General features: G+C 41.8%; 1 protein-coding gene across 3 annotated transcripts in view; it reads right to left on the minus strand.

The window, feature by feature from the left end:
* pde5ab (phosphodiesterase 5A, cGMP-specific, b) overlaps positions 1 to 12,885 on the minus strand; it is a 100,530-nt gene that overhangs the window by 21,670 nt on the left and 65,975 nt on the right. For all 3 annotated transcript variants that reach the window (XM_051944050.1, XM_022208239.2, XM_022208236.2), the window contains exons 9-11: positions 6,560 to 6,668; positions 6,393 to 6,477; positions 4,229 to 4,404 (exon numbers count right to left, since the gene is read on the minus strand). In XM_051944050.1, coding sequence (XP_051800010.1) covers positions 4,229 to 4,404; positions 6,393 to 6,477; positions 6,560 to 6,668 — 370 coding nt within the window. The remainder of the gene's footprint in view (positions 1 to 4,228; positions 4,405 to 6,392; positions 6,478 to 6,559; positions 6,669 to 12,885) is intronic.

Raw genomic sequence — 12,885 nt, forward strand, 5'->3', positions numbered from 1 at the left:
TTCATAGCTGTCCACGGCGTGATCAAAGCCTCCCTGTGGTGTCAGTGATCCCTGTTTCTGAACTTTACTCTAAAAAGCACATTTTGGCCCAGTTTCATCACAGCTTATTTTGATGCGTGGCGACCGGTGACAGAGTCATTTGGACAAAAATGTAACTTCTGAGGAGAGGGTTCATTGATCACTTACCATGGTTGCTTTGGAAGAGTGATGAAAGTACATTAAAGGCAGGCTTTGAAGCGCTGAAAAAATGCTCAGAACGCCGTTTGAAATGATGCAGGCAGCACTTCAGAGATGATTAAACTGTCAGCGTTTCTTCATCACCACGGCTCTCTGCTTTGATTTAGATTTTGGTGAAAATGTGTAGAACTTGTATCCAAAGTTTGGCCATTTAAAAGACATTTAATTTCCATTTTGTGGCATGTTTAATTAGTGTATTTTCTAACCATTTTCAGTGTGTGTCTGGATAGCGGAAAAGACTTGCCGTGTCTGAAATCACTACCTCATTACTGTGAACACAAAGGCAACCAAGAACCGGTCAGGTTAGGTTCCAGAACTCCCCACAATCGACAAAACTCTGCTAAGTAGCGACCTTACATTTATTTTATTATTTAGATATATTTCAAGGCTTTATAAACTCTCCCCACACTCTTATAAACACTTTCTGCACTCTTAAACCGACGTAATTTTCTAATTTCCTGCGACGGTAAGCATCTTCCTCTGGAGCCAGAAGCCTTAGAAGGCAAAGAACGTTTGATCGACATCATAGGGCTTGAAGTAAATTAAACGACACTGCAGAGCAACACCACGATCAGACATGGATGTGAAACGGACAAAGAGACTGAAGCTACGGTCGCTGAGCCAATCAGCTCCCAGCGCTGGTAGCAACGCGTTTTATTAGGATTTTGTATTCTTTTAATGTTTCCTTTTTATGTCATTTGCAGTTTTTTAGGCTAGAAAAGGCTTATCTTGGCGCAAAAAATATTTCAAATAATGAACACATAAAAACACCTACATATATCGCAAAATTCCGTGACAGAATTAGATACGTAGAATTTAAAAATCTGTGATACAGTGAGACCACAAAAAGTGAACTGTGACATGACAAGTGGTGACTTTATATCATCCTTATGCATTATTCTGCAAAATGTGGTGCAATGTAGGGTTGGCCCAATTAGTGGTTTCTGGCCTTCGAATATTCGGGCCCTATTAAAGACGAATATCCGAATATTCGTTTGGCTCTGTAACGTCCGAAGAGGGGCGGCGGCTTGTGGTGGAGACGGCCCGAATATTCGGATCTGTTCGTCTGGTCTCCTGGGTCCAAATTTTGCCTTCATTTTGTCTTCAATTAAACTGAAGAATTCCCAAACAGCGGAGGTCTTCAGCATCTTGTCTTGTGTTTATGCAACAAAGTGAAGCGTGACGTCAGAGTCGGCAGCAACCCGGCCATTCGGGTGGTGGTAAGAAACACGAATGGATGAGCTGAGATGAGCCGAACACGACGGGATGAGCCGATGTGGGCCAAAGGCGAAGGGAAGAGACGAGCTCCGAATATTTTCATCTGGGGGAGGAAGGGGTGATCACATAGACATATGTGTATATGTTTATGTGATCACAGGACGGGATGAGCCGATATGAGCCGAAGGCGGAGGGAAGACCGTAACGCTGCATATTCTTTCCGCCCGGTAACATCCGACGGGGGTGGGGTGGGGGGATACCGCTGTAGTGAACGAATATTCGGATATTCGGGTCCAGCCCTAATGCATTCAGAGATTGTCCGTACATGCCCGGGCTTCACTTTATATGCTCCACTGTGCATTTTTTTGCTTACCCTCTGCAGTGCATAATAAATTAACATAATTTTGAAACTCAAAATTGGTGTACTTGTTCACACACTGTGTCGATATTACAGCATCTTCATCTTCCTTCCAACACAGAGAGGAAAGTAATTCAAGCTGTTCACTAAAATACTGCTTGTCTGGAGATGAGAGCAATAAGGATGCAGGAGTACATCTTTAAAGAACATCAGCAGGAAGATTTAGGTGGACTGTGACACCTTTTGATTGAAACATGAGAGGTGGAAGTCCTTTTCACTTGAAGTAAAGGTGGGCGTGCTGCCTGCATGTTCCACTGGTTGGTCTCGGCTCTTTTGTTGCTGCCTTTTGTCTAATTCTCTGCAGCTTGTGCTTAAATTCAGTCCATCCATCTGTTTCTCCCAGAACAAAGACAAATGTAGGTTGCTGAACAATGCTTTGCATTAAAACAATAATTATCTCATTAGTCTGATCATGTAAAACGCTTCATCTATCACTTTTTTGTGCCTTATTTAATACTGACGCAGCGTCCAGAGCTGAGGCTTTGGAGGAGGTGGGCGTCAGCTGCAGGAGAGAGGACGCATCACCTCTGACACCCTGAAGCTGACAGCTTCATCACCGGAGTGCACGGTGGGTGTGCATGTGTGTGAGCGAGCGCTGAATGGAGAGTGCCACTGTGGATCGTGTGTGGGCTCGCTTATAATGAATTTGTGCTTCGCAGTCTGTCGCGCACAGAGGCTGAAGGAAAGTGCCAAGCCGCGAGATAAATCCTTCTGCCGGGACTCATCACTGTCACTCACACGCCCACAGATCACTCCATCAGCGATGCTCACACACGCAAACACAGTACCACTCTATACTTTTAACACCAACACACTGCAGTCTCTCTCAACCGTCACCTTTTTCGCTGCTAATCCAAACTCCTACTCAAACCGCAACCTAAACCTGATTGGAGACTTGACCGTAAAGCTTTGGGATAATGTCTACTCTTTCTAAAAAGCTCCTCACTGGCAACAAGTCAAACAAGCAGAAAGAGTACAAGCAGAGGTGTCAGGATGACTACTAAAGAAAAGAAAAGAAAAGGAAAAAAGGGAAATAGAAGAAATGACTAAAGGTGAAAGACTACTACAGACACAATAGGAAGCACGCCCTTGTCATAAAGTGCCAAAGAAACTGAACTTCATAAACATAGCTGTGAGTTCTACTGTTGGTTTCCTACAATCATCTAAGAGTTTGTTCCTCAAAGATGATGGTTCTCCACTATCCTTCAGGTTTTCATAATGTGTTGCTTGACGCAGGCCAATAATTTGAACCTTCTGAGACAGTCTATCCAAAGTAGCAACCCGGTCTCACGAGGATTCGTGAAACTGTCACGTAAATTTTTGTTTGGGTTTCGTGCGCACCAACACGTTTTTTTCATGTTTTTCGTGCCGCTCACAACGAAATGTTTTTCGTGTTGCTCACAACGAAACCCGCTGTGGTGATCACATCTGAAAGTGGTTTATACCGGCGGATTCATGACAATCTAAGCTGTCCATCGGCGTATACTGTTTGTGTAATCGCGTTTGCAGCCGTCGGACATTCTTTAAACTCCTATGCAAATTGGTAAGTGCACCACCGGGTTATGGTTAGGGACGATGTAATGCAAAATATAGCGTTGGATTCGCAACGCTTTTACATTAAAAGTATAATATACCCATTCGTTTGAAATACGTTCTGAGGGGCACGAAAAGTCCGCCGTTTAAAATACACTGGTGTGAATTTCGTTGTGAGCGGCACGAAAAACATGACAAAATCGTGTTGGTGCGCACGAAACTCAAACAAAAATTTACGTGACAGTTTCACGAATCCTCGTGAGATCGGGCTGAAAGTAGTTTAAATCAATCCACTGGACTATAAGAAAGTTCCTTGAAGACGTTTCACCTCTCATCCAAGAGGCTTCTTCAGTTCTGGTGGTGGTTGGTGTTGCCTCAGCTTTTAAACCTCTGTGAGGCGTGTTCAGGGCTATTATTCCAACGACCGATACCAAGACTCATCTGACTACTCAACGATGGTCGTATCGGTGGGGGTCGGTGGTGGTCATTAGCATGAGTCTGCCGAGTAGTTCTTTTGGGGAGTTTAGAAAGGACCTGATTGTAAATTGGCGAAAGATGATGTCACAGACCACCCCCCCGTTCAGAGATGGCTTCTCTACCTTGACATGGATGGCTTCTTTCACTCCACTCTCAAACTACTTTGGATAACCATGACCTGGATGAATGAGAACCTACACAGACATCTTCTGAGACAGATTAACATCCTTTCCATGATCACAGGATATGTCTTCCAACATGGTTGTTTAGAAAGCTCCTCACTGCATCAGCTAGGGTTAAAGAAGTTGTTGTCAGGCAGTACATATGTGTGTTCTTGATACTGACCTCCAGAGTGACTTCCTGTTTGGCCATGGCTCTCTCCACTGTTTCGTACATCTGTGTGTTCTGGATGCCGAGGCCGCAGAAGATTGCAAATGCCTCCAGGAACTGCTCATCATTTCTGTTGAAGGCCTTCACGCTGCCTGATGGTTCATCCATTTTGTTCACCAACTGACAAACGCCTACGAGCACAAACGCACAAGAACACACCGTCACTCCTGGTTGACGACTCTTCTCATGGGTTTAATGAGTCCCGATGTTAATATTCTAGTTTTCTGCTTACAGTATACAACAGAAGTGAGTACAGCTCTGTGCAAAATGTAAAACGATTGAAAACTGTGTGAGCTTACAATAACTGCATCATTTCTAATTTGAACAGCAGGGTACTTGCAGTGTTCACAGTTTAGATTTACTGAATTAAACATGCATGACACACAGTAGGAACAGATTCATATCTTTTGTTGTTTTCATCACTTTGTATGTCTACCTTTATTTTGGATGACAATCTTCTTCACCTTCGCTCACACATTTCATCAGACACTTGTTTTTTCATCTGTTCTCCTGGTTTGTCTTTAAAATACCTCAAAGGTGTTCTGCTTGATTTAAGTCAGGCGACATATCCACAGGCATTCATGTCCATCTATAAATGTCATCTCCCCAAAAACTCGACTCTCTCAAGTATTCGTTTTTAAATGCTCAGAGGAGGAAATACTCTCCTTGTCAGCTTATAACTGATGTGATGATCATTGAATTGGAAATGCTAATGCTAACTGAGGCACTTTAATTAGGTGACTCATTACATTACCATGAAATGGAGCTACAATTATCAGCCTTTGTTTACATACTTAAGGACACGGAACAGAATATTACATCCCTAATGCCGATAACATACTCATGAAGCAAAACATACGTTGGTCTGAATTAATCTGTTGGAGCAGAAACATTAAGACCATGGCAGCATGATGAACCAAGCTTGAGCTTTTCATCTTACTCATCACCAAAACTCAAAGAGGTTCGAGCAGTGGCTATGAGGACCTGTACTGTTTGATCGTAGAGGTACACCACCTCCATTAGTCATCTTCGCTGCCAACTAAAGGCTAATTATGCTGATGGCAATCACTGTGATGGATGGAGTGGAAGAGCTATTCATGGACAGATAAAGTAAGAGGTAATGCCATGCCGGCTTAATGTGTTCTTTGGCCTACGATTTATGACTGTTAAAGCCTCTAGCACCCAGTGCTAACGTCCCATCACTGCATTGAAAAGTAAAAAGCCACAGAGCCGGGTTAAGTACTGAAGACACTCTGGAATCACTTCTCAATGAACACTTACACTACCATTCAAAAGTTTGGGGTCATCCAAACAATTCCATGTTTTCCATGAAAACACACTTTTATTCATGTGCTAACATAACTGCACAAGGGTTTTCTAATCATCAATGAGCCTTTCAACACCATTAGCTAACACAATGTAGCATTAGAACACAGGAGTGATGGTTGCTGGAAATGTTCCTCTGTACCCCTATGGAGATATTCCATTAAAAAAAATCAGCAGTTTGCAGCTAGAAGAGTCATTTACAGTGTCTAGACTGCATTTTAGATTAATTTCATGTTATCGTCATTGAAAAAATAAGGGCATTTCTAAGTGACCCCAAACCTTTGAACGGTAGCGTATATGTTAGCATTTTAGAGAGCGAATATAGCACAGTTGAAGCTAAAAGGAATGGGTTTATTTGCAAGAATTTTATCATAAGCTACAGCATTGGACACATGGAATGGGAGTGTATATGTTAGCATTTTAGAGAGCGAATATAGCACAGTTGAAGCTAAAAGGAATGGGTTTATTTGCAAGAATTTTATCATAAGCTACAGCATTGGACACATGGAATGGGAGTGTATGTTTGCCGGTACATGAGTCACTAAAACTGAGCTTTCTGCATTGGTGTTACACTGCGGAGGAAGACTTCCCTGCTAATTGCATTGACCTTGTTGACTCACAGGTTGAATCCGATCCGCTGTGAAAACCCATTTTGATTCAGGCTAATTTTCTCCCAACAGACCCTCCTAAAGCTAAGCTGCTGTCATAAGCAGATGAAAAAGAGGTGGTTTAAGTCCGAGGTTTGAACTCGACGGGGTGCTCTACCCATGAGAGAACGAGAGATATATCCTACCTATGACTTTATCCTTCTTGCCATTCCTGATGGGAGAGCAGAGCAAACTCTTTATCTGGTTGCTGGTGTGATCTGGGTTTTCACTCTGCCAGTGAACAAGAGGAATGATTACTCGCTTTGGAGAGGGAAAAGACATGAAAATGAATTGAAAAGAAATGAGAACAGACCGTCCAGGGGAAACGCTGGTCCTTGGTGACGTCGGCGATGTTGAGAGGCTGCATTGTGTTTTTAACATACTGGGCATACATGTAGTTGATCTGGCTGACGTCACAGTCCCTATGAAGAAACACACAAGAACAGACAGAGGTTCAGAAGTGAACCTCAAAGAAAATGTTGTACAAGAAAAACAATTGCGGTTCAAAATGCTTAACATGGATGGAAGCTGAACGAAAAAAGGCAAGACAACCTTAACAAGAGCTGAAGAGTTTCACCTTTCAATACCATTAGCTAACGCAACGTAGCATTACAACACAGGAGTGATGGTTGCTGGAAATGTTCCTCTGTACTCCTGTTCAGATATTCTATTGAAAAAATTTTCTTCCAAAAATAAGAGCATTTCTAAGTGACCCCAAACTCTTAAACGGTCGCATATATTTGCATGCTCCTGTTGGCCCACTGCCCCATGGGACTGGCCTAGATTCTGCAGTTCGCTTTTTGCCCATGATGCACTGCAGTGACTTCATTAGTCCCCAGATGGAAATGACTCAGTCGAAAAGTGTCTGTTTAAAAGTGTACCTACCGACATGATCCCTAATATTGATAGTTTGACCAGAGTACTAACAGAAATGTCAAAACAACAACTTGATGGAGTTACTTGCATGTAGTTACCAGGTTTGCCATCACCCTGCTGATAAGCTCTTGATCTAGAATCCAGATTTGATGCTAAATTGGCTAACTCCTTCTGACATCAGCTTCATAAGCAGCCCTAAGCATTTTTTAAAATGGGTTCATATGAAAAAACATGCTTAAATTTAGTCTGTAAGAGCTGCAAAGCTATGAAGTTTAAATGAACAACCTTGGGCTTTGTGGATCAGACACTTGGTAGAATACAATAAACCTTACCGTCGCCATCATCAGATAGGAGTGACATTTAAGGAACTCCAGCAAAAACTGACTTTTTAAACTCCTGTTGCATCACAGCATTTATTTAGAAAGTAAATAGATGGGGTCCTCGACTTATGTCGGAGTTCCAGTCCTACAGCATGACGTAAGTCGGTTTCGCCTTAAGTCGGAATTCTGGCGAAAATGTAAACAAAGCCATTACATACATCACGATATCGATCAGTTCTTCAGAAAAGTCATGAATACCAATGACTTTCATGCATGAATGAGTCATTTTGGGCAAAACGTTAGCGAATGTAGCACAATCCAAGGTGTCGTACAACTGGCGAAAGTAAACAGAGCCGTCTTATAGCGCAACTTAACGACGTATTCATCTGCTCCACTCGGCAACTAGTTCCAAACGCTGTAGGTCGAGGATGTCGTAAACCGAGGACCTCCTGTAACGAGCAATAATGGGTTTGTGACACTGATTTCGAAAGTGGCATTGAAGAAAATCTTAGTAGCTTATTTTACAAGGATTAAATCTCTATAGCAATTTTGTCATGCACCAGAAACGGGTAGCTGACATTGACTCGCCTCATTAGGTATGCATTATCACACTAGAAACCAGCCTATATCTGTGAGGTGCAAAGCATGAAACTGCAAATCTCAGTCACATCTACTTGTCTGAATGTTTATATGAGCACCCATTTCATCACTTAAGTTCTGTTGTTGTTGTTGTTTGCAGTAGGACAGATTTTGTAATGTAGCATAGTTACACCTACCTGTCATTAAAGCATGCACAAACTTCTGTTTAAGAAAAAAACTGGAGTGTTTTTGTGCAAAATTTAGCAGCTAGCGAGACATATTTTGGTCAGGAGTTGGTGGAGACCAAACAGAGCTAAAAGGAGTGTAGCTATTAGACTGAAGTTCATCAGATGGAAGCAAACAGGGCTCCGTTTATTTGCTATGTTGCTTTGTGCTCTCAGACAGCCGTTTCCTATTAGTTCAGTCAGAAAGTTCTTATAAAGTCTGTTGTTTTTATAGGTGTTGCTATATCTGCCATCTGATTGGCTATGGTGGCTAACACTCTTCATGCTGAATTCAACTTTTAGTCAGTTGGGTCAGGACAAAAATGGTTCTCAGAGGGAAAACCAAGCACACACTGGAAATCTATCATATAAAAAACAGAATCTGGAGAGAATCTGTTAAATACGTGGGGGAATTTTAATTTCAAAACGACTCAATGTGATTTGTAAATTTCTTAGACATTAAAAGGGTGGATTTTATGTATTTATTCACACAGACTTGCTCAGCTGCTCCTTGGATTCCTTCTAACAACCTGTAAATCTGCTTCCTGAAGCTACAGGGCTGAATAACAAAACATCTGCTGGTTAATGAGGGAACTGCACCCGAGTCGACCCATTCAGGTCCGAGAGCTAAATCCGTCAGTCACGTCTGTCGGCGCTTAATAAGCCTGTTTGTTATCTTTAGCTGCTCCAAGTCCAACCGCAGAGTCAGCTATAATACTGCAAAATAAATGATGGAAAATGGATACATAAACATATATACAAATGATTGCAGGAGTATCCATCCGAACAACAAGATTATGAAGTTCTCCGATGATACAATAATATTAAGCTTACTTACAGTGGACATGTGTCCATCTGCATATTTCAAGGAGGTGGCTTCTTTCCACTCCTGGTGTGAGGATAATCACCTCATTCTAAACTCAGTAAAAACAAAAGAGCTCATTTTTGACCCAAAACGCTTGCTAGATCATGACTCGGTCGTCATTGGTGACAGTGTGATTGAACAAGTGGAGTCTGTGAAGTATCTCGGGGTGCACATCGACCACCTCTTAAAATGGAATGTGCATGTAGTTGAACTTTGTAAAAAACTGTCTCAAAGACTTCACTTTCTTAGAAGGCTCCGGTTGTTTGGCGTGAGCCCTAAAATAATGTCTTGCTTCTACAATGCTGTACTGCAGAGCTTAGTCAGATACTGTATTGTTGCCTGGTTCGGCTCCCTTACTGTTCAGTGTAAAAACAAAATTGAGAGGCTTGTAAAAAGTGCAATGAAAACCATAGGCCTAAGGGATTACCCTTCCCTTCAATCTATCTTTGAATCTTCAGTTCTGGCACAGGCAAAAAGCATCATCAGTCAGCCTTTTCATTTGTTGCATAAAGAATATGAACTCTTGCCTTCAGGGAGGCGCTATCGAGCTGTTAGGCACAAAAGCAACAAATTTAAGTTTTCATTTATTCCAACTTCTGTCGCCTTGCTCAACAATAACAGGTGAGGGGCATTTTTTGGTTGCTCGGGGGTGATGGGTGAGTCACCGTGTTAGAGCAGATATTTATTTGATTCATGTTCTTATGTGTGGCTTGCAATTATCTTGTTAACTACCTCAGCACATGCACTTTGAATGGGCAGCGCAACATAACCTATTATCCAATACTGGCACTTCGAAGGGACATATATAATATAAGTCTCAAACTCTTGTGCAAGCACTTTAATTTGGGAGGTGCAATAATCAGTCTGTCGGGTACTGTTCTGTATTTATAAATTGTTCTTAGAATCTGCACTTGTACTTTAGGGACGGTGCAATACTCTGGACATTTGTTTCTGTTGTAATAAGGTAGACGAGCTGCTGTTGTCCTTTGCGAATGTATGTGTTTTTCTCTTTTTTTCATCAGATGTGAGCCCAAGACAAATTTCCCCATGGGGACAATAAAGTTGATCCTTATCCTTATCCTTATAACATGGGGTTAAAGTAAAAGCCAGTGGATTTTGGCTGTAGTGCTGTGGTGGGGTGGTATGTGTGTGTCAGAGAGAAGGAGGGAATATGAGAGTGTGTTGGTGGATGACAGAAAACGTGTGTTCTGATGGGCATGTGTTTGAGAGAAGAAAATTGTGTCACAGATAAATAAAGGTTAAACGCAACTGAGTGAATTTAGGCTCTTTTACTTTACTTTGTATCTTATATTTTCAACAAATGCTATTTTATACTTATACTTCACAGCATTTCTGAAGAAAATCCTGTCTTTTTCACTCATATTTGACAAATTTAGTTGCTAGTAGCTTTGTGGATTAGGATTTTGCAAGGAGAAGCTTGGAGGAGCTGATAAAATTTGATGCAATGTCTCAGTGAGCCTCCTCAAACATGCACTGCAAAATAATTATTTGACTATTTTAACTAACTTGTCTTTAATCTTTTACTTTATCTAACTACCTTTCATCATGTGGAGTTCTGGCCAATGAATGTGTCCGAGGCTGCTCTCTAATTGGTTGCTTCTGTTTTACCAAAGTAGCACAGATTTATTGTCTATGTAAGCAACCATGTAAAGTACTTTGGTAGTGTTGCAATGTGTTACAAAAACTTAAAAAAAAAAAAAAAAAAATCAATCTTCATCCTTACTGAGGTTTTTGTTCCTCTGGGGAGATGGAAAAAGTGCAACCTCAATCATATGAAAACCTGAAACTGTAATATTTACTCTGCCAAGGAGAGTTATGCAACAATCGGCGCAACATCACTCAAAAACGGAACAGCGGATTTGGATGAAATTTTCAGGGAAGGTCAGAAATGACACAAGGACCAAGTGATTAGGTTTTGGCAGTGATGCGGTTTATAGTCTGGATCCGTGGATTTGCTAAAGATTTCTGTATCATCGCGAGATAACGGTATGGCATGGAGAATTAGCGCCACCAGCTGTTTATCTCATCAAACCAGCTCCCAGTGTTACCATAACAGAAATGGAGGGAAACAAATGAATTAATTTAAAAAAATCAGTCAACTTTGCACTATACATTGGTGTGTTGAGTAATAAAGTTCATAATAAAATTTAACAACACACAAGAGAACAACACTGTTACTATTTCAAGTAGCAGATTTGTGTATCGCTACCAGCGGCTGCAAATAAGGATGTGAGAGTGAGAGAGAGTGTGAGTGTTTTGCTCTGGTTTCCAACATCCCATCCATGCCAGGAGTTTCATTTTGGATAACTGAAAAGATTCAGGCTAATTATAACAATGTGCTGGTCCAAACGGGCCTCACTACACACACAAACACACCCCTCAGATGGACGTGCTGCACAGTACTTGCATTTGTGCTCGAGTTTAACTACCCAAACACACTAAACTCCACATTTCCTCTCCCCTTGCTGTGTGATTGACTTAAATGAGGCCGTGGAATAGCTACCGGCACCGCTACGTACCGCGGCAGCACAGCTCTGGCTTTCAGCTCGGGATCACAATCAAACTCCAGATCCAGAGAAACTTAATTGCCCCACTTTGTCTACTTGAAATACCCTGCCTGCTGTTCCCGCGAGCTGGATCAACATCGGTTCAGCTCGACCAAGCTTCCTACTTCGGCGAATCAGACGCAGTGCCGTTACAAAGCCGCAGCCCACAGTTAATGTCACTATAAAAGTCTCCTGCGGTTCCAGCTGGTCAAAGCTAACATCCTGAAGGGCCCCTCCCCTCCCACGTTGGCCCAGTTGGAAATGCCCAGTTTTGCCCTGTCACAGCTCTCCCAGAGGCAACCCAGCACATACGCACAGCAGCATTTAAAGACAGTTATTACATTAGAAATGAGAGCAAGCTGTACAATAAAACAAGACTTTATGAAGGACGAGGCAAGATAAAATACCCATCCCTGTGTTGGTATATTTACCCTTTCTTGTCCCTGTTGGCTTCCATAATGAGCTCTGTTGGTGGAGAATATCCGCTCGCTGTGTTTAAACTGTTCAGACCAACAGAAGCCGTGTTAAATCTAATTTTTCAAAAGTCACCGGCTCTGACAGGTCAATTTGTTTCAGCGATGAAACGAAGGTCACAAACCACGCTTTCTATCTGGTTTTATTAACTTTCTGCCTCTTAGCTATATCTCTTCCAGGAGCAGATATTGGTGTGAAAAAAAAAAAAAAAGAGTCAATAAAGCCTGTCAGAAAGCACGGCTTGTGACCCTTCCATTAGCGGAACGTATAACCGAAAGATATACCAGATACCAGACGGAACCGGGAGCTTTGTGTTTTTCAAGTAAAGGTTTCTTGGCTTTGAATAGCTGAAGGTCTGTCCTTTCGGTCTGTGTTGAAAGGACGAGGATGGCATTATTCCCGTCAACAAATCCCATGAAAATCCATCAATGTGCTCTCAACACCCTTTATATCTCACTACCAAGAACTTTGGTTGTTACAGAAGAGGCAAATCTTAAAACAGCTCACTTATATGGTTTATATTTCTAAAAAAAAAAAGGCTCTGTAATGTAGTCTTCCCCTTTCCAACCAATGCAGTGATTTGTCACATCACCTCTATAGAGGGCCCAAATTCATTGTGGTTAAACTATGTCGAGTTTTACTTTGAAATGTACTTTGTGTGTTTTATGTTGCCATTTCTACTGTGTGAATCCATCCCCTGAAATGAGGAGCAGCTTGTAGCTTCCCCAGCAGGA

The sequence above is a fragment of the Acanthochromis polyacanthus genome, chromosome 23 (assembly GCF_021347895.1).
Source record: "Acanthochromis polyacanthus isolate Apoly-LR-REF ecotype Palm Island chromosome 23, KAUST_Apoly_ChrSc, whole genome shotgun sequence".
In the NCBI taxonomy this organism is placed as follows: Eukaryota; Metazoa; Chordata; class Actinopteri; family Pomacentridae; genus Acanthochromis; species Acanthochromis polyacanthus.